This window comes from Littorina saxatilis, linkage group LG8 (assembly GCF_037325665.1).
Source record: "Littorina saxatilis isolate snail1 linkage group LG8, US_GU_Lsax_2.0, whole genome shotgun sequence".
NCBI classification, from domain to species: domain Eukaryota; kingdom Metazoa; phylum Mollusca; class Gastropoda; order Littorinimorpha; family Littorinidae; genus Littorina; species Littorina saxatilis.
The window spans coordinates 32,542,700-32,565,472 of NC_090252.1; the positions used below are offsets into that span (position 1 = coordinate 32,542,700).

The window sequence follows — 22,773 nt, forward strand, 5'->3', positions numbered from 1 at the left end:
TATACGTATTTATTTGTGTGTGTGTGTGTGTATTTATTTGTGTGTGTGTGTGTGCGTTCGCGGAAGTATTTGTTTTTCTTTTACTCAGCCTCAGATTTTTCTACAAGTTGTTTTCCTCTGTTGCAGAGGTAACCACGAACAAATTCCAAGCAAACAAATCGGACTTTAAAGAAAACAGTAAGATTCTTTTTTTCTTAAATGGCTTGTATACCCGATCAGCAGAATATGACTGTTGATCTATATATTTGTTGTGTGTGTGCAATATATGATCGATATGAAAGTCTTAAGTCGAAAAGGATACACACAATACGTTCAAGGTGTAGTGACATAATTATTACAAATAATCGTTTCTTCTTTTTTTCGACACGGAACTTTAAGGCCAAACAAAAAATATAAGTTGGTTTAGGGTAACGTGACGAGTTTTGACTAATAATGTTTTAACATAGAGGGGGAATCGAGACGAGGGTCGTGGTGTATGTGTGTCTGTGTGTGTGTATGTGTGTAGAGCGATTCAGAGTAAACTACTGGACCGATCTTTATGACATTTTGTACGTGAAATCCTGGGAAATATATCCCCAGATGTTGTTTTTCATTTTTTCGATAAATGTCTTTAATGACGTCATATCCGGCTTTTTGTAAAAGTTGAGGCGGCACTGTCACACCCTCATTTTTCAATGACATTGATTGGAATTTTGGCTAAGCAATCTTCGACAAACGCCGGACTTTGCAAAGGCGTACAAATTAATTGATTACTTTGGTCATTAAAAATCTGAAAATTGTAATCAAAATCATTTGTTTATAAAACGATCCAAAAACAATTTCATCTTATTTTTCATTATTTTCTGATTCCAAAAACATATACATATGTTATATTCGGATTAAACCCAAGCTCTGAAAATTAAAAAATATAAACATTATGATTAAAATTAAATGTCCGAAATCGATTTAAAAACATTTTTAATCTTATTCCTTGTCGGTTCCTGATTCCAAAAACATATAGATATTATATGTTTGGTTTAAAAACAAGCTCAGAAAGTTAAAAAGAATAGAGATACAGAAAAGCGTGCTATCCTGCTCAGCACAACCACTACCGCGCTATTCTGGATTGTCAATTTCACTGCCTTTGCCACGAGCGAAGGACTGACGATGCTACGAGTTTTCTGAAAAAGTGCAGTGCGTTCAGTTTTATTCTGTGAGTTCGACAGCTTGACTAAATGTTGTATTTTCGCCTTACGCGACTTGTTTTCTTTGAATGCAGATGCATCCTCTTCACTAAAGTCGAACACTATTATTGGAATATCAGTCGGGGCAACAGCTGTGCTCGCACTGGTGTCTGTTTGCGTCATCGTTTATGTTCGACACAAAAAACGGTGAGTACGGCTAGGGAATTAATTATCATTTAGACAGAGAAACACGTCCATAAAAGAAGTTGTGTTTGAGTGACAGACTGCCTTGAGCACTTATAATGCTTAGAATAGGTGTATTTTTGTGACTCATGACAATTGGTAACAATGTAGAAATCGCATCGAAAATGAGTTAAACATTCAAATTAATGTTTGCTCACACGATTTTGCAGAAAATCTAAAATGCCCAAGGAAATGGCGAAAAAACATATTTTAAACACAATACAAATGTAAGGCCATGTGTGACACATTACCAAAGAAGGACACAAAGACAACAAAACACACACACACACACACACACACACACACACACACACACACACACACACACACACACACGCACGCACGCACACACACACACACACACACACACACACACACACACACACACACGCACACACACACACACACACACAGATGAGAGTAAAAAAACAAAAACTTTTACCTTGACAAATCACAGCATGTGGACAACAAATACGTCATTACAGTTGCCACTGAAAATTCACACCTTTTTTTTACATTTAGTCAAGTTTTGACTAAATGTTTTAACGTAGAGGGGGGAATCGAGACGAGGGTCGTGGTGTATGTGTGTGTGTCTGTGCGTGCGTGCGTGTGTGTGTGTAGAGCGATTCAGACTAAACTACTGGACCGATCTTTATGAAATTTGACATGAGAGTTCCTGGGTATGATATCCCGAGACGTTTTTTTTCAATTTTTTTGATAAATGTCTTTGATGACGTCAAATCCGGCTTTTCGTGAAAGTTGAGGCGGCACTGTCACGCTCTCATTTTTCAACCAAATTGGTTGACATTTTGGTCAAGTAGTCTTCGACAAAGCCCGTACTTCGGTATTGCATTTCAGCGTGGTGGCCTAAAAATTAATTAATGACTTTGGTCATTAAAAATCTGAAAATTGTAAAAAAAAATATTTTTTGTATAAAACGATCCAAATTTACATTTATCTTATTCTCCATCATTTTCTGATTCCAAAAACATATAAATATGTTATAATTGGATTAAAAACAAGCTCTGAAAATTAAAAATATAAAAATTATTATCAAAATTAAATTTTCGAAATCAATTTAAAAACACTTTCATCTTATTTCTTGTCGGTTCCTGATTCCAAAAACATATAGATATGATATGTTTGGATTAAAAACACGCTCAGAAAGTTAAAACGAAGAGAGGTACAGAAAAGCGTGCTATCCTTCTTAGCGCAACTACTACCCCGCTCTTCTTGTCAATTTCACTGCCTTTGCCATGAGCGGTGGACTGACGATGCTACGAGTATACGGTCTTGCTGAAAAATTGCATTGCGTTCAGTTTCATTCTGTGAGTTCGACAGCTACTTGACTAAATGTTGTATTTTCGCCTTACGCGACTTGTTTAGATGTGTCATCCACGTCCTGCCTATATAGTCTACAAACAGGGGAAGAAGGCTTATCTAGTCAACTTCACCCGTACGCAGAGCAGGATCGTGAAGGGAGGAATTCAAACCTTCTAATATGCTATCTCTAATTACGTTCTATTCTGTATACCGATAGCCGAGGGCGAAAGAGTTACCTTCCACGGAGAAACAAGGGAGACCACCTCGACGGGTAACATGTTCCTCTTTCTCTCTCTCTCTCTCTCTCTCTCTCTCTCTCTCTCTCTCTCTCTCTCTCTCTCTCTCTCTCTCTCTCCCCCTATCTATCTCTCTCTCTCTCTCTCACTCTCTCTCTCTCCCTCTCTCTCTCTCTCTCTCTCTCTCTCTCTCTCTCTCTCTCTCTCTCTCTCTCTCCCTCCAATTCTGTATATATATAATTATATAATAATCTGTCTTTCTCTGTCTCTTTCTGATTCTCTGTCCTTCCCTCTGTCTCTCTCTCCTTCTCCCTATATTTCTCTCTCTGTGTCTCCCCCCCTCTCTGTCTCTCCCCCCTCTCTGTCTGTCTCTGTCTGTCTCTGTCTGTCTGTCTGTCTGTCTCTCTCTCTCTCTCTCTCTCTCTCTCTCTCTCTCTCTCTCTCTCTCTCGTTCTTTTTCTATATCCCTCTTTCCATCATGGTATTGTTGTGTCTCATGCACTTCGTGTTTACCTCATTTACTTACTGCTTCATTCCTGACAGATTTTGACCAAAAGTCACATTAAAGGCACAGTAAGCCTCCCGTAAACCATCACAGATACGGTCAGGCTTTTACACACAGTACAAACACCCTTTCATTTAAACACTCACCGATTGAGAACATCCTAGGTGCCCTCCGTAAAGAGCGAACAATTTTCAATTTATTTTTGCGTGGTTTATCTTACCCCTGAGCCATCGTGAACCCGTGTGATCCAGTTTCCCTTTTTGGCTCACGTAAGTGTAGCCTATGCGATGATAAACTTTGTCTGTCTGTGCGTGCGTGCGTGCGTGCGTGCGTGTGTGTGTGTGTGTGTGTGTGTGTGTGTGTGTTAGAAACTTTAACATTTCCGAGTCTATGGATTACGTCAGTCTCGGTCAAAAGTGTTTGACGTGTGTGATAGAAACTATTTGAAGACGCCACATTATGACGTAAGAGGGTTAGACGTCACGCAAAGGAATTACTGAACGTCTCGGTCATTCTTATTGTGAGCGGGCCGAGACTACTTGGCAGATCCAGGGTCTCGCTTTCTTGCACAGTTTCACCTATGCTTACTGTGTGTGTGTGTGTGTGTGTGTGTGTGTGTGTGTGTGTGTGTGTGTGTGTGTGTGTGTGTGTGTGTGTGTGTGTGTATGTGTGACGGAGTGATTGAGTTTGTGTTACTGTTTGTCGATTTCTTACGTGAGCCTTGAAGGCTTCGCCTCTTGTTCACCATGTAGTCGTCAGTTAGTCATTTGAATGCGACTCGATGTGAGCTTATCTACAATAGCACGTTTTTATGCACGAAACAAACGGCTGTGGTTCACAAGAACTCTAGCGATGGCTTTTGACTGTTGAGAGGAACGGCGATATGTACTGATAAACCGTCGTCTGCTACGACCCTTGCGTGACCCTGCTTCCGGGCTTTTCTGAATGAGACCCGAAGGGAAGTAACTCATTTTTGACAATCTGCAAATTTAATTCTTTAAAAATTACTCGCTCTTTACGTAGGGCACCTAGGATGTTCCCGTTTGGTGAGCGTTCAAATGGAAGGGTGTTTGTACTGTGTGTACTATAAAAGCCTGACAGTAGTTTACAGGAGGCTTACTGTCCGGGCGTGATTTCCGGTATTGAATATTCATAACAGCCAGCACCAAAACGAGGCGCCATTATTGGTAAAGGCTAAGTCCACGAAAATAAATTCTTTGAAAATTTCTCACGCTCGACAGAAAGCAGCCAGGATGTTCCCGTTCGGTGAGCGTTCAAATGGAAGTATGCTTGGACTGTATGTAGACGCTCGGGGAGCTCTGTGATGGTTTACGGGAGGCTTACTGTGCCTTTAACGACAGAGTCCCTCATACTGTCTTATCCATAATCATTAGTCTTTCTTCCCTTGTGTATCTGTTGTGTAAGTTGTGAACTGAATCCGTCGTGTTTATGATCTTCATCCTTTCTTTTCATCGTTCCTTCCCCGCATTGTCAATTAATTATTGGTGGGGCGAAGAAGGAAAGATCTTGTAATCCGTGTAAACTCTCTACTCTGCAACCTGTCTCAATATTCAGCAACACTACTTTATACTCTCAATTTGAGACATTCATTCATCTTAAGATTCCCTGTCAGATGTATCCTCTAAAGAATGTATGCTACGACCTGACATGTTAACTATAACAAAACCATGAAACCCTTACATTTATTTATCTCCCTGTCAATATCTGTTTGCAGATCGGCGGATGGCGAAAATACTGAGCTGCAAGCTCTGTAGTGAAGGTGAAAGCTGAAGACGTCGAATCACAGTCGGCGTGGGTTTGTTCCCCACGCTTGGCGAGGGATTTATTTCCCAGATTCAACTTTCGGCAGACTCTCCTCGGTGTCCAAACATCCCTGTGTGCACGAACACGAATACACGCATGCAAGGGGGAAAATTGGGTGGCGCGATTCTGTCTCTGCACGCTATCCCTCGTGATAGAAGTCCGAACTTCTGTGAGCGAATTCATTCTCCAAGGACAATAAGGTATTTTACAAGTGAATGAAACACTACAAGTAGACATCACAGTTCATTGGCTCTATCGACGCCCGTTTTTATCGCTTGCTTCCCTTTATATAATAAACCGTCCATAGATCGTCGTTCTCCAGAACTAAGTCCTTTGTATGTCATCGAGAATACGGGAAGGGTAATCCTTTTATGCAATAACGTTAGCGCCTTTTGGCGATTGGTTAATGCATTTCGTAGCAGCAATATCGGTTACGCTTGAAATTATAATATTTGAAGTTAAAATCTCCCTTGCCTGCAGTGCGACAGAATAGCTCGACAGTTGGTAAAGCGCCCGATTATTCGCTGTTCCTTACTTTTGTGGTCCCGGTGTAACACGACATTTTTACTCCACGAACAATTTATTCCAGAGTAAAAATGTCGTACGAAATTCTTACTCCGAGAACTCCCCAATGTACGAACAAGTTACTCCCTCTACGAAATTTTGACTCCCCAAATTGTTCCTTACAGTAAAAATCTCGTAGGCAAAAATTGGATGCGGGCGAAGGGATAATGCCAATATGTGATCTCGCGCAAACGAATGTCGCGCTACCCTCCCTCCACCCTTCCACCACCAGGACTAACAGGGGACAGTGGAGTAAAGGTTGCGTACACCTTGCGTGGGCAGTAAATTGCTCGTGTTAGGGTGGAATAATTTAATCGTTATTTATTTGTCAGGGGAGTAACATTTTCGACCGAAATGTTTACTCAAAACACACCTGTCGTTGGAAGTTATTTTCTCGTGTTATAGGGGAGTAGTTTTTTCGTAAAGGGATTAACATTTTCGTACGAAATGTTTACTCCGGAGTACAAATCTTGTGGGAGTAATTTTCTCGTGTAAATTACACCGGGTTCGATTCGCTTCGACGGCAAAATTTTTTTTAACCCGTAATTCTTGTATTTTTATTCATTTGCTTCATTCCAAACATTTTGGATGATGTAATGAATCGAAATAATCAAAAAGTTGCATTATTATTGAGTACTTACAGCGGCACAATTTCCCCAGAATGTCCCATTATATATTTGTTTTAGTAACCTCGGCTTTGGTGAACATGTAATGCCCTATTAGACGAGTAACAAACAGGGCTCCCGGGTAAATTTGGTTTCATTTGACAGACAGATGCATTCTGTCCATTCTGTTTTAAATCAGTCTTTTGCTGATGACACCCAGCTGTATAAACCCAGTCCCCCTGCAGAGACACATTCCGCCATCCAGACCAATCAGACATGCATCACTGATGTTAAATCTTGGATGGTCGATAACAAACTTAAGCTGAATGATGATAAGACTGAAGTCTTACTGTGCAAAAAGAAGAACACTACATGTCCCTCTCCCCAACCTGTTTCTGTTCAAATAGGCAACACCGACAATCTTTTCTCACCATCAGCTAGAAACCTTGGATTCACCCTTTCATCTGACATGACCCTTAACAAACATATATCTTTAGTCTGTAGAGCAGCTTATTTTGAGCTTCGTAAGATCAGCACCATTCGCCACACACTCTCCTCTCAAACAACTAACACTCTTGTCTGTGCCTTTGTTCTTTCTAAACTTGACTACTGCAACTCTCTTCTCTCTGGCTGTCCTCTGTACCTCCTGCATAAACTACAAAAAGTCCAAAACTCGGCAGCACGCCTCATTCTGAAAGCACGAAAACGAGATCACGCAACACCACTTCTTCACACACTGCACTGGTTACCTATTCAAGCCCGCATTGACTACAAACTGTCCACCCTCTGCTTTAACTTTTTTTCTGGCTCGTCTCCTGCTTACTTCTCTGAACTCCTCACCGTCTATTCTCCAGCAAGACAACTCCGTGCCTCTTCTGACTGTCGCATCCTCACCATTCCACACACCAAAACCAAAACATACGGACAACGCACTTTTACTTTCTGCGCACCCACACAATGGAATTCTCTCCCCTTTCACATCCGCCACTCTCAGTCACCCCAAGCATTCAACCGAGCACTTAAAACGCACCTCTTCAAGAAATACAACCCCTGATTTTGTTTTCTTAGTCCATCAGTAGGCTACATGTAGTGTATTTGTTGTTTTAGTGAAAATGCGATAATGTATATAAACATCTAGGGCTGTTTTCAGTATTGTTGATAACATGTTCTGTTTGATTAAGGGTATTCAGCTGGTATTTTCTTGTTTTCACTACCTATTTTATTCATGTTTTTATTACTTAGTTTGTGGAAGAATCTTTTGTAATGTATGTTTGATGGTGTATGTTTTTAATTAAGCGTTGCTGACTATGAATGTAGATGTAAATGCTTGTATAACTGTGTTTTAATTTTAAATGTGTCAAGCGCAAAGAGCATAATTGTAAAGTTATGATGTTGCGCTATATAAATGCTCATTTATTATTATTATTATTATTATATAGTCTCTGAAACAGCTTTTCTTGGTACCCAAAAATGGCAGCAGCTACACGCAATTTTAAGGCAAAGCAGTCCAGTTCTTATGAAAAATGCACTTCAGAAAAAAACACTTTGTTGCAAAAAACGGCAATATCAGCAGAGTAGATATTTCTGAGTGAACTATCAAGTAATTGGAAGGTGTTAAACAGCAAGTAAAAAGATTGTTTGTGTGCAACACATAGGAGCACCAGGAGGCCTTGCATTTCAGAAATTGTGTTACGTCACGTCATTTTCACTTTTCTGGATAATGTCAAATCTCATCAAAGACGTTTAGCGGAATAAGTTGCGCTGTCATCATACCACAATTAACGTTGCGTTCCAATAATTATAAGATGTTTGGTGGTTTGATCCATAAAGATAAGACAGAAGTCGATATGCTCCCCTCCGACCGACCAAAAAGCTGGTCTTGCAAAAAGACACAAAACATATTTTTGGGTCATTATTTTGATGTTGCAAAAGTGCACACTATCAGGGAGCCATGTTGTGAACCTAGTTTTTGAAATGTAAGTACAGCGCCCAAAAGCGGCCCAGATGTTCAAGCGAGCAGGTCATACTAGCATGTGACGACGTAAACTTTGCGTCGCCTTTCTTCCAGTGGAAAATGCACAGAGCTGTCATCTTGTTTTAGTTCAGTAATATTTTAGTATGCACCTTTCCATCATTTGTTAAGACTTTTCGCTGTACATATTGTGATTGCAGAGCTTAGATGAAAACAGTTTCGTGAAAATCATTTAAAGGCACAGTGCAGCTCACAGCCTTCGTTTTGCGTTTTTGTTGCAGCTGAGTGCATTTACAGTTCAAAAATCCTCCTATGGTAGTAAAACAAACCCAAAACTACCCAACGACGACATCTGTGAAGCTCGACAGTTTCTTGTTCACGCGAGTGCATAAATTAACCTAGTTATTACGTGGTGTTTGGTCGGAGTTCGATTCAACTGAGTGATTCCGGCCTCCATTTTGTTTTACACAAACTCATGATGATGTCTGACATAGTTTGCTAGTGACGTGTCTTTTTGTGCATGATGTGGTGATCTACCTGATCTAAATTTAGATCCAAAAATAGGTCAAGACCAGCCGGGTCCGAGTACGAAATTAATTCGTAAACAAATCGCAGTTCTTGACTCTTTGGGTGCAAGTCAATGAAACTTGGTAGTTCTTCTAACGGATAGCTGCCTGAGGTATGACTAAAAGCCCCAGGGGCTCCGTGCACCTGGATTTGACAAGTTCAGTACCTTTAATTCTGCTAACACTTCACAGCAGTTTTTTTGGTTCGGGATAAAATTATGTACATAGTTACGCCGTTGAACTGTTGTATTCTTTTCATGTTTTTGTGTTGCAAAGAAATGTGTTTTTTTCCCCCGTGTTCCAACATCAAATACTGTATGAATTTCGGTTTTCTGGGGCAAACCAGGGTATGGAACCGCTTCATTCTCTTAAAATTCAAGGATGTGTGCATTTGCTTTCGCACCCGATCGTGTGTTCTTTTTTGTTTACATGAAATATAGTTGATAATTGACAGACAAATCGCAGTCTTTTTGTCGAAATGGCCGAGTGTGTAGAAATCAAAAAAAGGCAGCAACTTTAGTCTCTACACAAAGTATGAGAGTTACTTTCCTTGAGACTTTGCTCGAGCCGATGGTTTGTACAATGTAGGTTTTGATTCAGAAAGCAACCGAACTCATGGAATTTTATAGCAGATTTTGTTTGTTCAAGCATGTGGTTGTTTGTTTAAATACGGTATGTTTGTGTTGTCTGCTCCATGGATGTACATGTTTTACATTCGAACGTTTGGAACTTTTTAGTTGCTAAAAGTAGTGATCACTATATGTAGCTTCTCAACGTATGAGCGATCGATGATTTGGGCTGGTTGCTGGGTAGTTATTTGTTGTTGTTGCTGAGTGGTTATCGAAAATAAACACCCCTTCTAGTTTACAGATGGAAAGAAGCAGAGGTGGGAACAAAGATAATGATGTGATAGTTAACTCGACTGTGCACGGGAGGAAGGTATCTTTAGGATCTTCTTTGTTTTACACTGCATAAATGAGCCCAAAACACAGCTAGGCAAGCTGATTATGTTTTACAATGCATGTTATATTTTGTTCTACCTGAGCTGAAGCTATTGCAGCTATATCCTACACTGCCCAGTGTGACGTCTTACAGCTATATCCTACTCTGCCTAGTGTGACGTCTTACAGCTATATCCTACTCTGCCTAGTGTGACGTCTTACAGCTATATCCTACACTGCCTAGTGTGACGTCTTACAGCTATATCCTACACTGCCTAGTGTGACGTCTTACAGCTATATCCTACACTGCCTAGTGTGACGTCTTACAGCTATATCCTACACTGCCTAGTGTGACGTCTTACAGCTATATCCTACACTGCCTAGTGTGACGTCTTACAGCTATATCCTACACTGCCTAGTGCGACGTCTTACAGCTATATCCTACCCTGCCAAGTGTGACGTTTTACAGCTATATATCCTACATTGCCTAGTGTGACGTCTTACAGCTATAGCCTACACTGCCCAGTGTGACGTCTTACAGCTATCCTACACTGCCCAGTGTGACGTCTTACAGTTATATATCCTACATTGCCTAGTGTGACGTCTTACAGCTATAGCCTACACTGCCCAGTGTGTCGTCTTACTGGTTGAAAACGACGTTAAACACCAAATAAAGAAAGAAAGAAAGAAAGTGTCGTCTTACAGCTATCCTACACTGCCCAGTGTGACGTCTTACAGCTATATATCCTACATTGCCTAGTGTGACGTCTTACAGCTATAGCCTACACTGCCCAGTGTGACGTCTTACAGCTATCCTACACTGCCCAGTGTGACGTCTTACATGCTACACTGCCTAGTGTGACGTCGTACCACTATCACACCTTGCCGATCTCATTAAACGTTGTTAGGAAATAACTCTGTCGGGATTTTTCGGTGGCGTGTTGTTGTTTTCTGTACCGTCAGGGACGCAACTCTAACGTATGATTTAAAAATACTTACAGGAATTTCTAGAAAACGTCTTTTTTTGTCACTGCCACTTTTTTATTATCCACGTTGAAGTCATAGTTGACATATTTGGTGCTATAATTATGTTGTTGAACTGAGAAAGGGCAAATTAAAAAGGCAAGCTGTTTAATGTCAATATGATCGTTGTTTCTTGGCTTTTGTTTTATTTTCTATTTAAGAAGCTAGTTTCATTATTCAGGTTTGCATTTATTTGTAATGGCAACGTTATCTTGGTTGTTCACGGTGTTTGTATGTTTGTTCATAACTTCCACGTGTCAAGAGTTGTTGTAACACTCTGCCAATTTATATTTTGCATGCTGATCAGCCAGAAGTTACAATGACTTGTGTGATGTGATGTACATATTAACTTCATCCTTTTAATGCTAAATATGAAAAGAAATAAACCTAGACATCAACACATCAATCGCCGCTTTTGTTAACAGTAGTAGTAGTAGTAGTATAGTAGTTGTAGTAGAAGGAGTAGTAGTTGTTGTTGTTTTATTTTCAGCTTCCATTTACAAAACTGGCCTTTTGTCCTTAACTCGGGGTGTTGACGACCTACGACTTTTTTGTTTATGTTACTTTCAAACTCCGTCCTCATTTTGTTTGGGTTAAATGCTGGAAGCATCAGATTTTATCTTTAATGTTTGACGAAAGGTTAATCCAAGGACCCCAACGTTAGTTAACAGTTTAGTTTAATGAAAACAAATCATATGTCTATGTTTCTAAGGTCATATTTCTGTCTTTAACGCACAGAGTATAGACTTGGTGTTTGGACGCTCAGAATCTGTAATGGCCCTTATTTTCAGTGCAGGTCGGACAGGTGATCACTTAGATTTGTGATGGATCTGTCTGACCCAGAGAGATTGAAAAAATAACTGTTTAGTTTTGTCCAAAATCCAACCTCCAATAACTTACTTTTCTTGGGTTTTATTAAAGGCACAGTCAGCCTCCCGTAAATCTTCACAGACACTGTCAGGCTTTTACACACAGTACAAACACCCTTTCATTTAAACACTCACCGCTTGAGAACATCCTTGGTGCCCTCCGTAAAGAGCGAGCAATTTCAAATAATGTATGTTTGCTTGGTTTATCTTACCTTGAACCATCGTAAACCTGTGTGATCCAGTTTACTTTTTTTCACAATTTAGTCGTCAGTTTGTGATTTCAATGCGACTCGCTGTAATCTTATCTGTAATAGCACGTTATTGTGTACCTCTGAACCTAAAACGCAACAAACGGCTGCGAGTCACAGGAACTAGAGCGGTGGAACCGTTCAGAGGAACTGGCGCTATGCAGAACCGTCGTCTGCTATTAGAAAGACGTTTTGCGTGACACGTTTCCGAGCTTTTCTTTTTTCAAACTTTCAAAACTTCGAATTGTACTGATCTTGTCTTGATGAAAACATATTTCTTTTATGATTTAAAAATGTTTGTGTAACAAGCTGTCAATTTATTATTTAAATTGTCAAAGTTAGGTCTAGCGCCAAAACGAGGCGCCTGATTGTCCGTTCGGATAGTCCACGAAAATAAATTCTTTGAAACTGTCTCACTCTCGACAGAATGCAGCCAGGATGTTCCCGTTCGGTGAGCGTTCAAATGGAAGTATGCTTGTACTGCATGTAGAGGCTCGGGGAGCTCAGTGATGGTTTACGGGAGACTTACTGTGCCTTTAATCTGAAAACAACTGTCTGATTATTAAACTCACTTTTTAGATGACATAATTATAGAGCACTGATCTGGGTTAAAATCTTAATATTGAGGAACATATCAGGACCTATTTGAGCTTGTGTGAATTTTGTTGCTCCTATTTTCAAAACACAAAATGCTGCACAGTGGTTACTTGCGATTAAAAAAGAGTTGCCCTCCACTCACTTACTTTGACTGGTTTTCAGCTATGAAAAGAACACAGTTGTGTTTTCTGGTATAGTTTTAAGTAGATACCTAATTAGTTAGTCATATTTAACATTACAATATGGATATTGCAGCAGAATTTTGTTTCTATTTCTGGATAGGTTCTTTCTTGACTTACATTTGACTTTTTTATGTCATATCGTTTAGCTTACTTTTGTTCGTTTGCGCCATGCTAATTAGAATGTGTTGTTTGTGCTGTTGCTTTACAGATGAGAGTGAAATAGTTATAGTCAGTGGTATTGCAAAATGTTTATGAAATCACAGTAAAAATGTCCGCATGCCTGTTTGAGAATCACGGAGCATTTTATCAAATACTGCAAGCCCTTCTTTGTTTGTTTTGAAAGCAAAGATATATGCAAGAACTTGGTACTACAACATCGTATTCGTTGGAAATGCTGCTTGCCATTAATTACATGCAAGGTAATTTGCATGATTTATACATGTTATTATGCCAATTAATGTTCTACTATGCAAAATGTCAATTTGTTGTCAACAGGAAGCATTGAATTAAAGCAACATTATTTTTGTAACAAACAAATCACATTCGGCACATGAACCATACAGGCTTTCGAGTTGTGCTAATGTGACCAAGTGGAAACATGATCTTACTCTATGTACCGACCTGATTGAGGTTACATGATCATTAACTTGTGTAAGAGTGTATCTTTAAGGACACACTAATGTCTGATGTATGCCCTCATCCACAAAGAGGATGGCACATACAGAAAAAGAACATGGGCATGTTACAGTGTCAGATTAACGTTGAATGTAAGCTTAATTATAGAAATATTTGTTTCAAATCAGTTGTGCATCATTTTTAAGCACAGCGCTTTTTTTCACTAGCAGTGCTCTATGCTTTTGATCTTGTTACATTTTAACACATTCTGAAACATAATATTTTGTCAATTTAATCAAAAAATGTTGTATATATTTTGACTGGAATGTGCACAGAAAGATGACTTGTTTGAAAGTATCAAGTCATTTTAATGTTATACACAGCAAACTGATAATCGACAGACCAGGGTTTTTGCAGCAAATTGCGAAGGTGCCTTATTCAGAGTTTGATGCTATTGTTATAGTTTTGCGTTTTGGAGTCATTGGTGCTCATTTGCAAGACTAAGTCCGATGTTAAAGAACTGCTATGTATGCTTCACTTTCAAATTAAATGAAAATCTGGTAAAAAAAATAAAAACGTGTGAGCAAACTGAAAATAGATCATTTTGTATGAACTACCCTCTTCATAGCGCGTGCACCTGTTCTGAGCATGACGCTTGTTTTGCTCATCTGAGGAAAGACACTCCTTTGCTCAACAACGCGAATCTATGCATAGTTTATTCTACGTTTTCATTATTATTATTTTTGTTTCTTCATAAATAAAGTTTGGTCACTTTTGATGTGTGTGTGTGTGTGTGTGTGTGTGTGTGTGTGTGTGTGTGTGTGTGTGTGTGTGTGTGTGTGTGTGTGTGTCAATTTGAAAGGACAGGACAAAAATAAATGGTAAAATCACAAATAGTTTATTGAGACATGTACACCTCCAGTGTATCAGTGTGTCCACAAATTACACGTTCGATCGACTATTTTCAATATGTTCGTGGGTGCTATTCAACCCCTTTAGAAATGCTGTGTTCAGCTGATCTGGTCGTATTACCTGAATAATTGTAGTACTTCATCTTGCAATATTTTGATTATTGTCATCGAAACGATGTATATTATCTAGGCTTTTTTGTGTGTAAACGTAAAGGTAATAAATGTGGATTAAAAACAAAAAGTATTCATCACACATGGCCACCCTGTATTGTGCATCGCCCTATAAATGCAAGTTTAAGACACACAGCCGTTTATTGGAAATTGACAAAACATAGGCTGCTCACAATAAGGCTTATCAAAAATGGTTGGCTCTTGACAAAACATGTCAAATATATGAAAGCACTTTCCACTTTCCTAAAATGAGTAATGTTGTTATATTTCTATATAGCAAAAGTGTAAACTTATCTACAAAAAAAACAATTATAGTGCATGCACAAATAAAAAATATTAAACAATTCAAACAATAAATAATTTACAAAAAAGTGCACGAATAGTAACCACGTTACAAAAGGGTAAATATTTCACAACAAAGCAATCATGCAAAACAACCAAAAAAAACCAAGATTATCTAAAAGGTAAACGAATAAAAACAAAATGAAGGAACATTTAGTAAGGACAAAAATCCCTCCCAAAAATAACTTTTTTTCTTCTCCTTCTTCCTTAATGGGCTAAAGTCCCACGTTCACTCATGCAATTGCATGATTGGGGTTTCACGTGTATGACCGTTTTACCCCGCAATTAAGGCAGCCATACGACGATTTCGGGGGAAGCATGCCGGGTATTTTCGTGATTCTGTAACCCATGTCATGGATTACAGGATCGTTTCCGTTCGCACTTGGTCTTGTGCCAAATATTACTCAATTCCTACCATCTGATAATAAAGTCAGTGACAACGTTGCAATAAATGTGGTGTTTGTAATAAACCACAAGTCCATACAATTCACTTGACTGGTAGTCTGAATGGCCGTGTTGGGATGGTTTACATTTGTATTACATTAAATATCTTTCGAGTATTGTTATAATTAAAACTGCAGCCGTCCAGAGCATTCATGATTGGTTTCTTGATGGTTTAAACGTCTCTTTAACATATAAAGCTACTCGTGACCGATTCAAGTTTGCCTCCTAATTACTCAGTAAACATTCATGCGCATGTCGGCTGACTGAAAGTGCTTCAGAAGCACACAGAAAACGTGCGATGAATCTGATATACAATCATCCACTTCCTGCATAAAAACAATTTGTTGCAAGGACCGTTGACTGAGTCTCGATGTGGTCCGGTAGCCACGGTCTCAGTGACTACATTTCGAGCTGGGAGTAGGGTGACCGGAGCCCGACGTCTGACATCTCCAGAGAATCATACGGTCCTCTCGGTGTAGCTGCTGGAAGAAAATGAGATTGATAAGTTAGCGTAAACACTTTGCTACAACCAGGACTTCAGTGCTTTGGACAGGATCTCAGGGTCTGTCTCGGTTGACGAGAAGCCGCAATATTGATTGTCATTTGAACTCATCACAACTGAGAGGTGTCATCTTGAGATAATGGGTCATACAACAAGCCCATTATCTTACAAGCAATAAGCATGTCTCTTGTTTATGTCGACGCCCGTTTGCCACTGGTTTGGTGCACACTTGTACGAGTCTGCATTGTTTTCTAATTCACTGAGGGCACCGTGCTGGTGAATGATAAAGGTACAAACAAAAAAACAATATCAAACAAAAAAGCCACAAGAAAATTTGGCAACTTTTCAAAAGCTACTGGTCGCTTCTTATTGACATTGGATGTATAGCCTATTCTTTACATATGTGAGTTAGTTTGGTTCCAAACGGTTTTGCAACACCAGTCTCTGCCCTATATATATAAAATGAAACTAAACTTAGAAAAAAAAATTTGAGTTTAAAATAAGATCAAAACATGATATGATAGAGAAAGAGAAACATAAAGAACAAGCTAACGTAAATTGTAATTCAATCATGTTTGCGATTTAATGAAACAAATCCTGTGATTGGTCAGAATGCCCCAACTCATTAAAAATTACCGGTCATTAATTGTCGATAACCACTCGCTAAAAAATCCATTAACAACCTGCTGGCGAGGCGCATTGATACAGCCTCAACTAGTCTCGGTTAGCTTTGAGGGTCATTTTACAAGTAGGAAATATGAAGGCCAACGAAATACCGAGACCATAAGGTATGCGAAGTGATGACGTCGAATACGTGACGTAATGTGATGCATGAATTCTTCCGGACTACGTCAGTCAATTCCAAAGATCGCTTTTGTGATGAAAAGATTTTGCTTTAGAGTTTGCTGTCCAGAAACCCGTCAAAAAAGAAGGGAAAATGTGTGTGAAAGAAAACAAAACAGGAGCAGAGTGATACGATAGCAATACAGAGACATATTTCTTGGGACTTGACCCTTGCAGGTAGGTGGACTGAAAGTAGTGTAAGAACAGAACCAATTCTGTCTGTTTACAACCGCATGAAAGCAGGAAAGAGATCGTCGTCAGATTGAATTACAATAACATTAACATGCTTCCATTTGAAACTTTTCGGTCTTCATCGTGGATTGACGCCCTCCCAAAGTCGAATTGAAGCCCTCCGTCGCTTCGCTCCGTCGGGCTTCAATTAGCTTTGGTCTGGACTACAGACGTTCGGATGAACCCAGTCCATACCAAGAAAGAAGAAAAAGAAGCATGTTAATGTGTAATTAAATAAAACACAAAAGTACACTAAAATGAAATCTTTTAAAATTTAAAAAGTATCAAGATAAAATAAGCAAAATAACATTAGGTAGATTGACAGTATGAAAGTAATGGAACACAATAACCTGCTACATAAAAAGTATAAAAATAAGCTCCGTTCACCCTGAAAGTGCACAGCGTGATCTTTGGAGATTACGTCAGTACGTAAGCACCATCAGAATGCAATTCCGCAAGATACTTGCATAAAAATGTGCACCTGCCCCTTTAGCTGATTTTTTTCAGCAATTCGTTGGTTTCGTTATGTAGATACCTTTCAGTTCTCAATTGTTCGGACTGTCATTTTCATGATGAAGGAATGTATATTAGATTTAATTTGTGTCAAGAAGATCAAGGTTTATAATAAGTTACTAAACTCTGACTTTTGACGGACGAATTTTCGTTGATATCAGTACAATGAACAATCTGGAGAAGAAGAGGTAAAATAAACAGCAGGAAATATTTATTACACAAGGACATCTAGGTCACACCTCCGGGTCAAAGTCCAAACGACCACGTGGTGTTCATAATTGCTCAACTGCCCACTCAAAGCAAAATATTGAATCTGTATAATTATTTGAATGCGAGAAGTGGATAATTGGGGATTAAAATGACTCACTGATATGGTTAACTTTAAATTTCAAGGAAGTTCTTTTTGTATTCTCCTAATTTGTTACCAGACATACCGCATGCATTCGTTACATGAGCAAGAAACCGTATTTGGGAAAAATAAACTTCAATCTAACAAACGGAAACAAACAGAAAGAGACTCAATTGTTGTGACGTAGAATGTACATGCATACAGGCTGAGATTATACATTTGATGAACTTTAACAATCGAATGATTATCTAAGTAACGAAAATGTGTATTACTCAGAAACGTTTGACCTTAAACAAAGAAAAAAAGAAATGTTACCTCCTAGGGCAGATTTAAAAAAAAATACAATAACCACTGCAGGAATTAAATTAGCCACACCAGGGAGCACAAAGAAAATCAAGAATAAAAAGAGATAGACTAAGCGGAGACATTTATTTGTTACCGGACTATGCCAATCTGTAGGGCCATAACTCTCCCCCCCCTCCCCCCCATGGACTAGCCATTTTCAACGGGGTTTTGTTTTGTTTCGTTTTTTTAAATACTGCCGCAATTACTGCTAACAAAGTGTTGATTGTGGTAAACGTCTGGGCAGTTGGTTTTGTTCAAAACGACATACAACAAGGAAACTTCCGTCCTACGAAAGGCATCATGTGCTGTGTATTAACCATGGTTTTAAATTCCTACTCTCTATAACTTAAACTGATGGATGGGTCAATAGTAATAACGACTTGTCTTAAGAGGATAAAGCATGCAAGACAAGGGACTGCACACACCAGGGGCGTCATGTGGCTGGTTGGTTCGACTCGAAGCGGGCTGGCTGTTAACAGGATGCAGGTAATCATCAGGCTGGCTGTCAACAGCAGGTCCGGTTGGTGCTGTAGGCAATCTGCCAGGCCGTGATGTTTGTCCTGAAAGATATAGCCTTTGACAGAATCTGTGAGTGAAACTGGCTTTGTATTTCCCCTTGTTTGAAGCATGTTTGCTAAAAAAAAATTAAAAAAAATGAGCTACAGATTTACGAATCTAAGTGTCAGAATAAAATGTGAAAACATTTGACTTTTAACCACACTGCTAAGATGTTACACCCATCCACTATTCCCCCTTCCCACCCTTGCACACACACACACACACACACACACACACACACACACACACACACACACACACACACACACGCGCGCGCGCGCGCACACATACTTAGATAATAACATAACAGCAGCGCTCAGATGTACCACAACTGACCTTGTCCATGGTGATGGCAGCGTGGTGGTCTGGGGGCAGCTGCATCAGGAACCTCCTCATAGCTGTGACCACTGACTCGGTCTGGGTCACCCTGGCTGTCTGAGTTACGTGTAGTATTTATAGCGCCTTTGCGTTGACCTGGGAATTAAACATCGTCACGCGTCGAGTGAAAGAGATGGACATAATTAAGTGCGTATGAGTATATCTGCAGGGGGAAAATGGGTTAGAGATTCTTCTGCATTTTTCTAAATCACAAATCATGCATACAGCTGATCAATGCATGTTGCCGCGGTCGTGTTCACTCCCTATAACAACAAATGACACAACTGTATACAAACAATCAATCAATAAATCAATTCTTCAATAACGCAACCACTCTGTGAATCATTCAACTACAGTCATGTACCATTATCATCTCTTCGACATCTGGACAGGTGGTGGGTGTTTAAGCTGCTGCTGCACTGTTGTTGCTGATGTTGGCGAAAGAGAGGCGATAGAAAAAGCAAACAAAAAAATTGCAAAAAGAAGTGTAATTAACTTACTTTTTTTCCTAAAGTAAACCACGGAGACCACGAGAACTACGTTGACAAGGGTTAGGAATCCCACAACTCCAATCATTGCGGACATGCCGGGGCTGATTGGTGGAGACTCTGTCATTATAAAACGAAAGTCAGATTAAAAGTTTATCTTGATCCGGACACATGGGCAGGTCGAGAGAGAGGGAGATAGAGAGAGAGAGAGAGCATTCGTACTCACAATATGTGCCTTTTACTTACACATCTGTGACCCTCCACCACGAAATAAGTCGCATGTCACCTCGCGAGGTTCTGCGCTAGGCTTAATATAAGTCCGGGGAGTGTCTGGTAATAGTGTGAGGGTCACTTTAGTCACAGGCTTATAACTCAAACAGTTTTCGCTCTTTTCTAAAACGGTTTTCACCATTGGATAGAGCATACAAAACTCTGGAGGAAAATGTAAAAATATGAAAATCATGCAAAGGTGACATGCGACTCATTCTGTGGTGGAGGGTCACATTATCATATATACATTCAGATATTCTGTTGTTGTTGTTGTTGTTGTTGTTGTTGTTGTTGTAGTTGGAAGCCTTTTGGCTTTATGCACGGAGCGAATAGATGTATGAGTGTTTCCGCACCAGGATAATTTCCAATGGCTGTTATGCTATATGGCGGAATACATTCTTGTTCCTGTTCATTGGAGAAGAGTCTTTCGCATCGGTTACACTGAGACCGTTTAAAAGTTGAAATGTTGAAATTTGAACTAAACTTACATTACATGTTTTGATAGTTTTACGAGTTTGACAACCATACTATAATACCCTAATACCATTCCATAACTCTTTTTTGTTTGAATATGTTTAAGTAAATCAATAGTTTTTTTCAGACCACTGCTATCCCAAATTCTACATGGTATTTTCTTATAAATGTACAAAGTAAGTGGAGGTTTGTTATTGTAGAGTAGTTGTTCGCAAATAATTCTTGTTTCTAATTATTGTGTTGTTTGAATAGAATGGGAGAATATCTTCCACTGTTGACACTTTTGACACAGAAAAACAACACCAACAACAAAACAACCTACGTTTACTTTCAGAAGTTGTTAAATGTCAGATGCCAGAGTTATAATGCAATATGGATCCTTTTTTTTTTGCTAAATGTGTAACATGCTGAATTTGTTCAACATTCAATCTTGTTTTAAAATGTAACCGGCAACTAGGAGCATATCGGACTCTTAACACGTTCATTTTTTTACTATCAGAAAAATAATTGATTAAGTTATGACAAAGCTAAAGTATTGCTGTCTTGAGTTTTATTTCACCAACTTCATTTTAAAGGCCCAAGTTATCAGTTCCGATTACAGACCATGCCATGCTTTTACATAGAGTACAAACACCCTTCTGATTGAACACTTACAATTACCGCTAGGGAACTTCCTAGGTGTCTCCATAGAGAGCCAGCATTTGTCCAAACATTTGATACTGTTTGTTGCTGTGCCAGTGTAGAATGCGTATTGCTCCTAAACACGTACAGCCGCGACAGGGCTACATATACTTCACATGAGCTGCATCTTACTAATTCCCAAGATACACATTCGCGCGCGATCCAGAGCAAGAACAAAATAGCGACTATTCACGAAAGGTCGTGAGTTTAAATCCCGGCCGCAGCCCTGGTGGGTTAAGGGTGGAGATTTTCCCGATCTCCCAGGTCAACTTATGTGCAGACCTGCTTGTGCCTAATCGATCCCTATTCGTGTGTACACGCAACCACAAGACCAAATGCGCACGAAAAGAAGAAGAAACGGGGTTTTTTTCTTCCGAGTCTTTACACCCCCGGTATATAGGGGTGTGTATAGGATTCGCTCCATGTGTTTGTTTGTTTGTGTTCGCATATAGATCTGAAGAATGAACGGACCGATCGTCACCAAACTTGGTGAACAGGTTTTATACATTCCTGAGACGGTCCTTACAAAAATTGGGACCAGTCAAACACACGGTTAGGGAGTTATTGGTGGATTAAGATTCTACAAGGACTTATAGAGGGAGATATTAATGGTCAAAGGGAAATAACCTTCTCAGTTGGTGGCAGTAAGAATGGTTATTTCCCTTTGACCAACGGGGGTGTTTTTTCTACCTCGAAGGAATTTCTTGTTGTTGTTAGCTTCACATCATGACATGCAGGTCAGTAAGTCAAATCCATTTCCGGAACATCTCAATAACACAAAGAATACCTGGACGATTAAACGAAAAGCGCATCACTGTAATTTAGTAAATTATAGCAAATGCAGCAATCGCTCTAATTGGCTAATATCAAAGGCCGATGTACAAGTTCAAAACTAACCCTATGCATGCGCTTTCCTGTTTGTCGTACTGCTTGCTTTTCTGTCTATGAGTATGTATAATTGTATTAAATCACAGGAAGAGGAGTATGGAAGTATTTGTGGTTGAAGACTTTGACGAAAGGAACACACTGTTTACTTACGTGAGTATACATGAAGTGTGAAGCTGACAGTAGAAAGGACTGGGACACCAGCATTATCAGTAAAACCGTTGTCTACGGTCAGCCGCCATGTTCCTTCGTCCTCTTCTCTTGCGTTCTTGACTTTGATCTCCAGTCTCAGGCGGGGAGGAGTCCCACTCATCTTTATCTCACTGAGAGCAAATAGAGATACGACCACAGATGCAGAAATAGATACACTAACATACATATAGAAACACAGGCAATGGCGGGCACAGGCACATACACATGCACAGACAGACGGACATACAAAAACACACACACACATACACACACACACACACACACACACACACACACACACACACACACACATACACATACACATACACACACTTCTGTATCACACCCTTGCTAATCTCGACTTTTGCTGCAAATATACTTGTCAGTGTGTTGCACCCGCAACGTTTGTATCCCAATGAGTTTCGTATGTTTATTTACGTCTGTGGCTGTCATATCAATTAGCAAATTGTTGGTGCTTGATACAAGGGGACGTTGTACGTGTCCAGCCAAAATAAAATGTTCACTTATCTGCTCTGCCAAGAATGGAGATATTTCCTGTGTATAATTATCAGTTAGACAATATCCTTACAATGATCGATATAATTCGCACAATACAAATATTATATCCCTCGTGTTCCGAGGAAATGTCTGACTTTGTTTTAACTTTTAGCAACAGGTTTTTAATGTTACTCGTATTTCTCCGATCAGTTGAAGTTCTCA

General features: G+C 39.5%; 2 protein-coding genes across 3 annotated transcripts in view; one reads left to right on the top strand and one right to left on the bottom strand.

Annotated features, from left to right (window-relative positions):
- Positions 1 to 14,252, top strand: part of LOC138973333 (uncharacterized) — a 21,856-nt gene extending 7,604 nt beyond the window's left edge. For both annotated transcript variants that reach the window (XR_011457966.1, XM_070346060.1), the window contains exons 3-6: positions 127 to 177; positions 1,259 to 1,370; positions 2,947 to 3,000; positions 5,206 to 14,252. Coding sequence is in view for 1 of the 2 variants with exons in the window: in XM_070346060.1 (XP_070202161.1) it covers positions 127 to 177; positions 1,259 to 1,370; positions 2,947 to 3,000; positions 5,206 to 5,245 (257 nt within the window). In the remaining variant the exon portion in view is untranslated. The remainder of the gene's footprint in view (positions 1 to 126; positions 178 to 1,258; positions 1,371 to 2,946; positions 3,001 to 5,205) is intronic.
- Positions 14,253 to 14,358: 106 nt separating this feature from the next.
- Positions 14,359 to 22,196, bottom strand: LOC138973332 (uncharacterized). Its single transcript, XM_070346059.1, has 5 exons — positions 22,015 to 22,196; positions 19,564 to 19,671; positions 19,022 to 19,159; positions 18,553 to 18,687; positions 14,359 to 15,826 (listed from the first exon to the last, which is right to left on the bottom strand). The coding sequence occupies exons 1-5, from the start codon at positions 22,172 to 22,174 to the stop codon at positions 15,744 to 15,746; spliced, it is 624 nt and encodes a 207-aa protein (XP_070202160.1). The 5' UTR covers positions 22,175 to 22,196; the 3' UTR covers positions 14,359 to 15,743.
- Between the last annotated feature and the right edge of the window lie 577 nt (positions 22,197 to 22,773).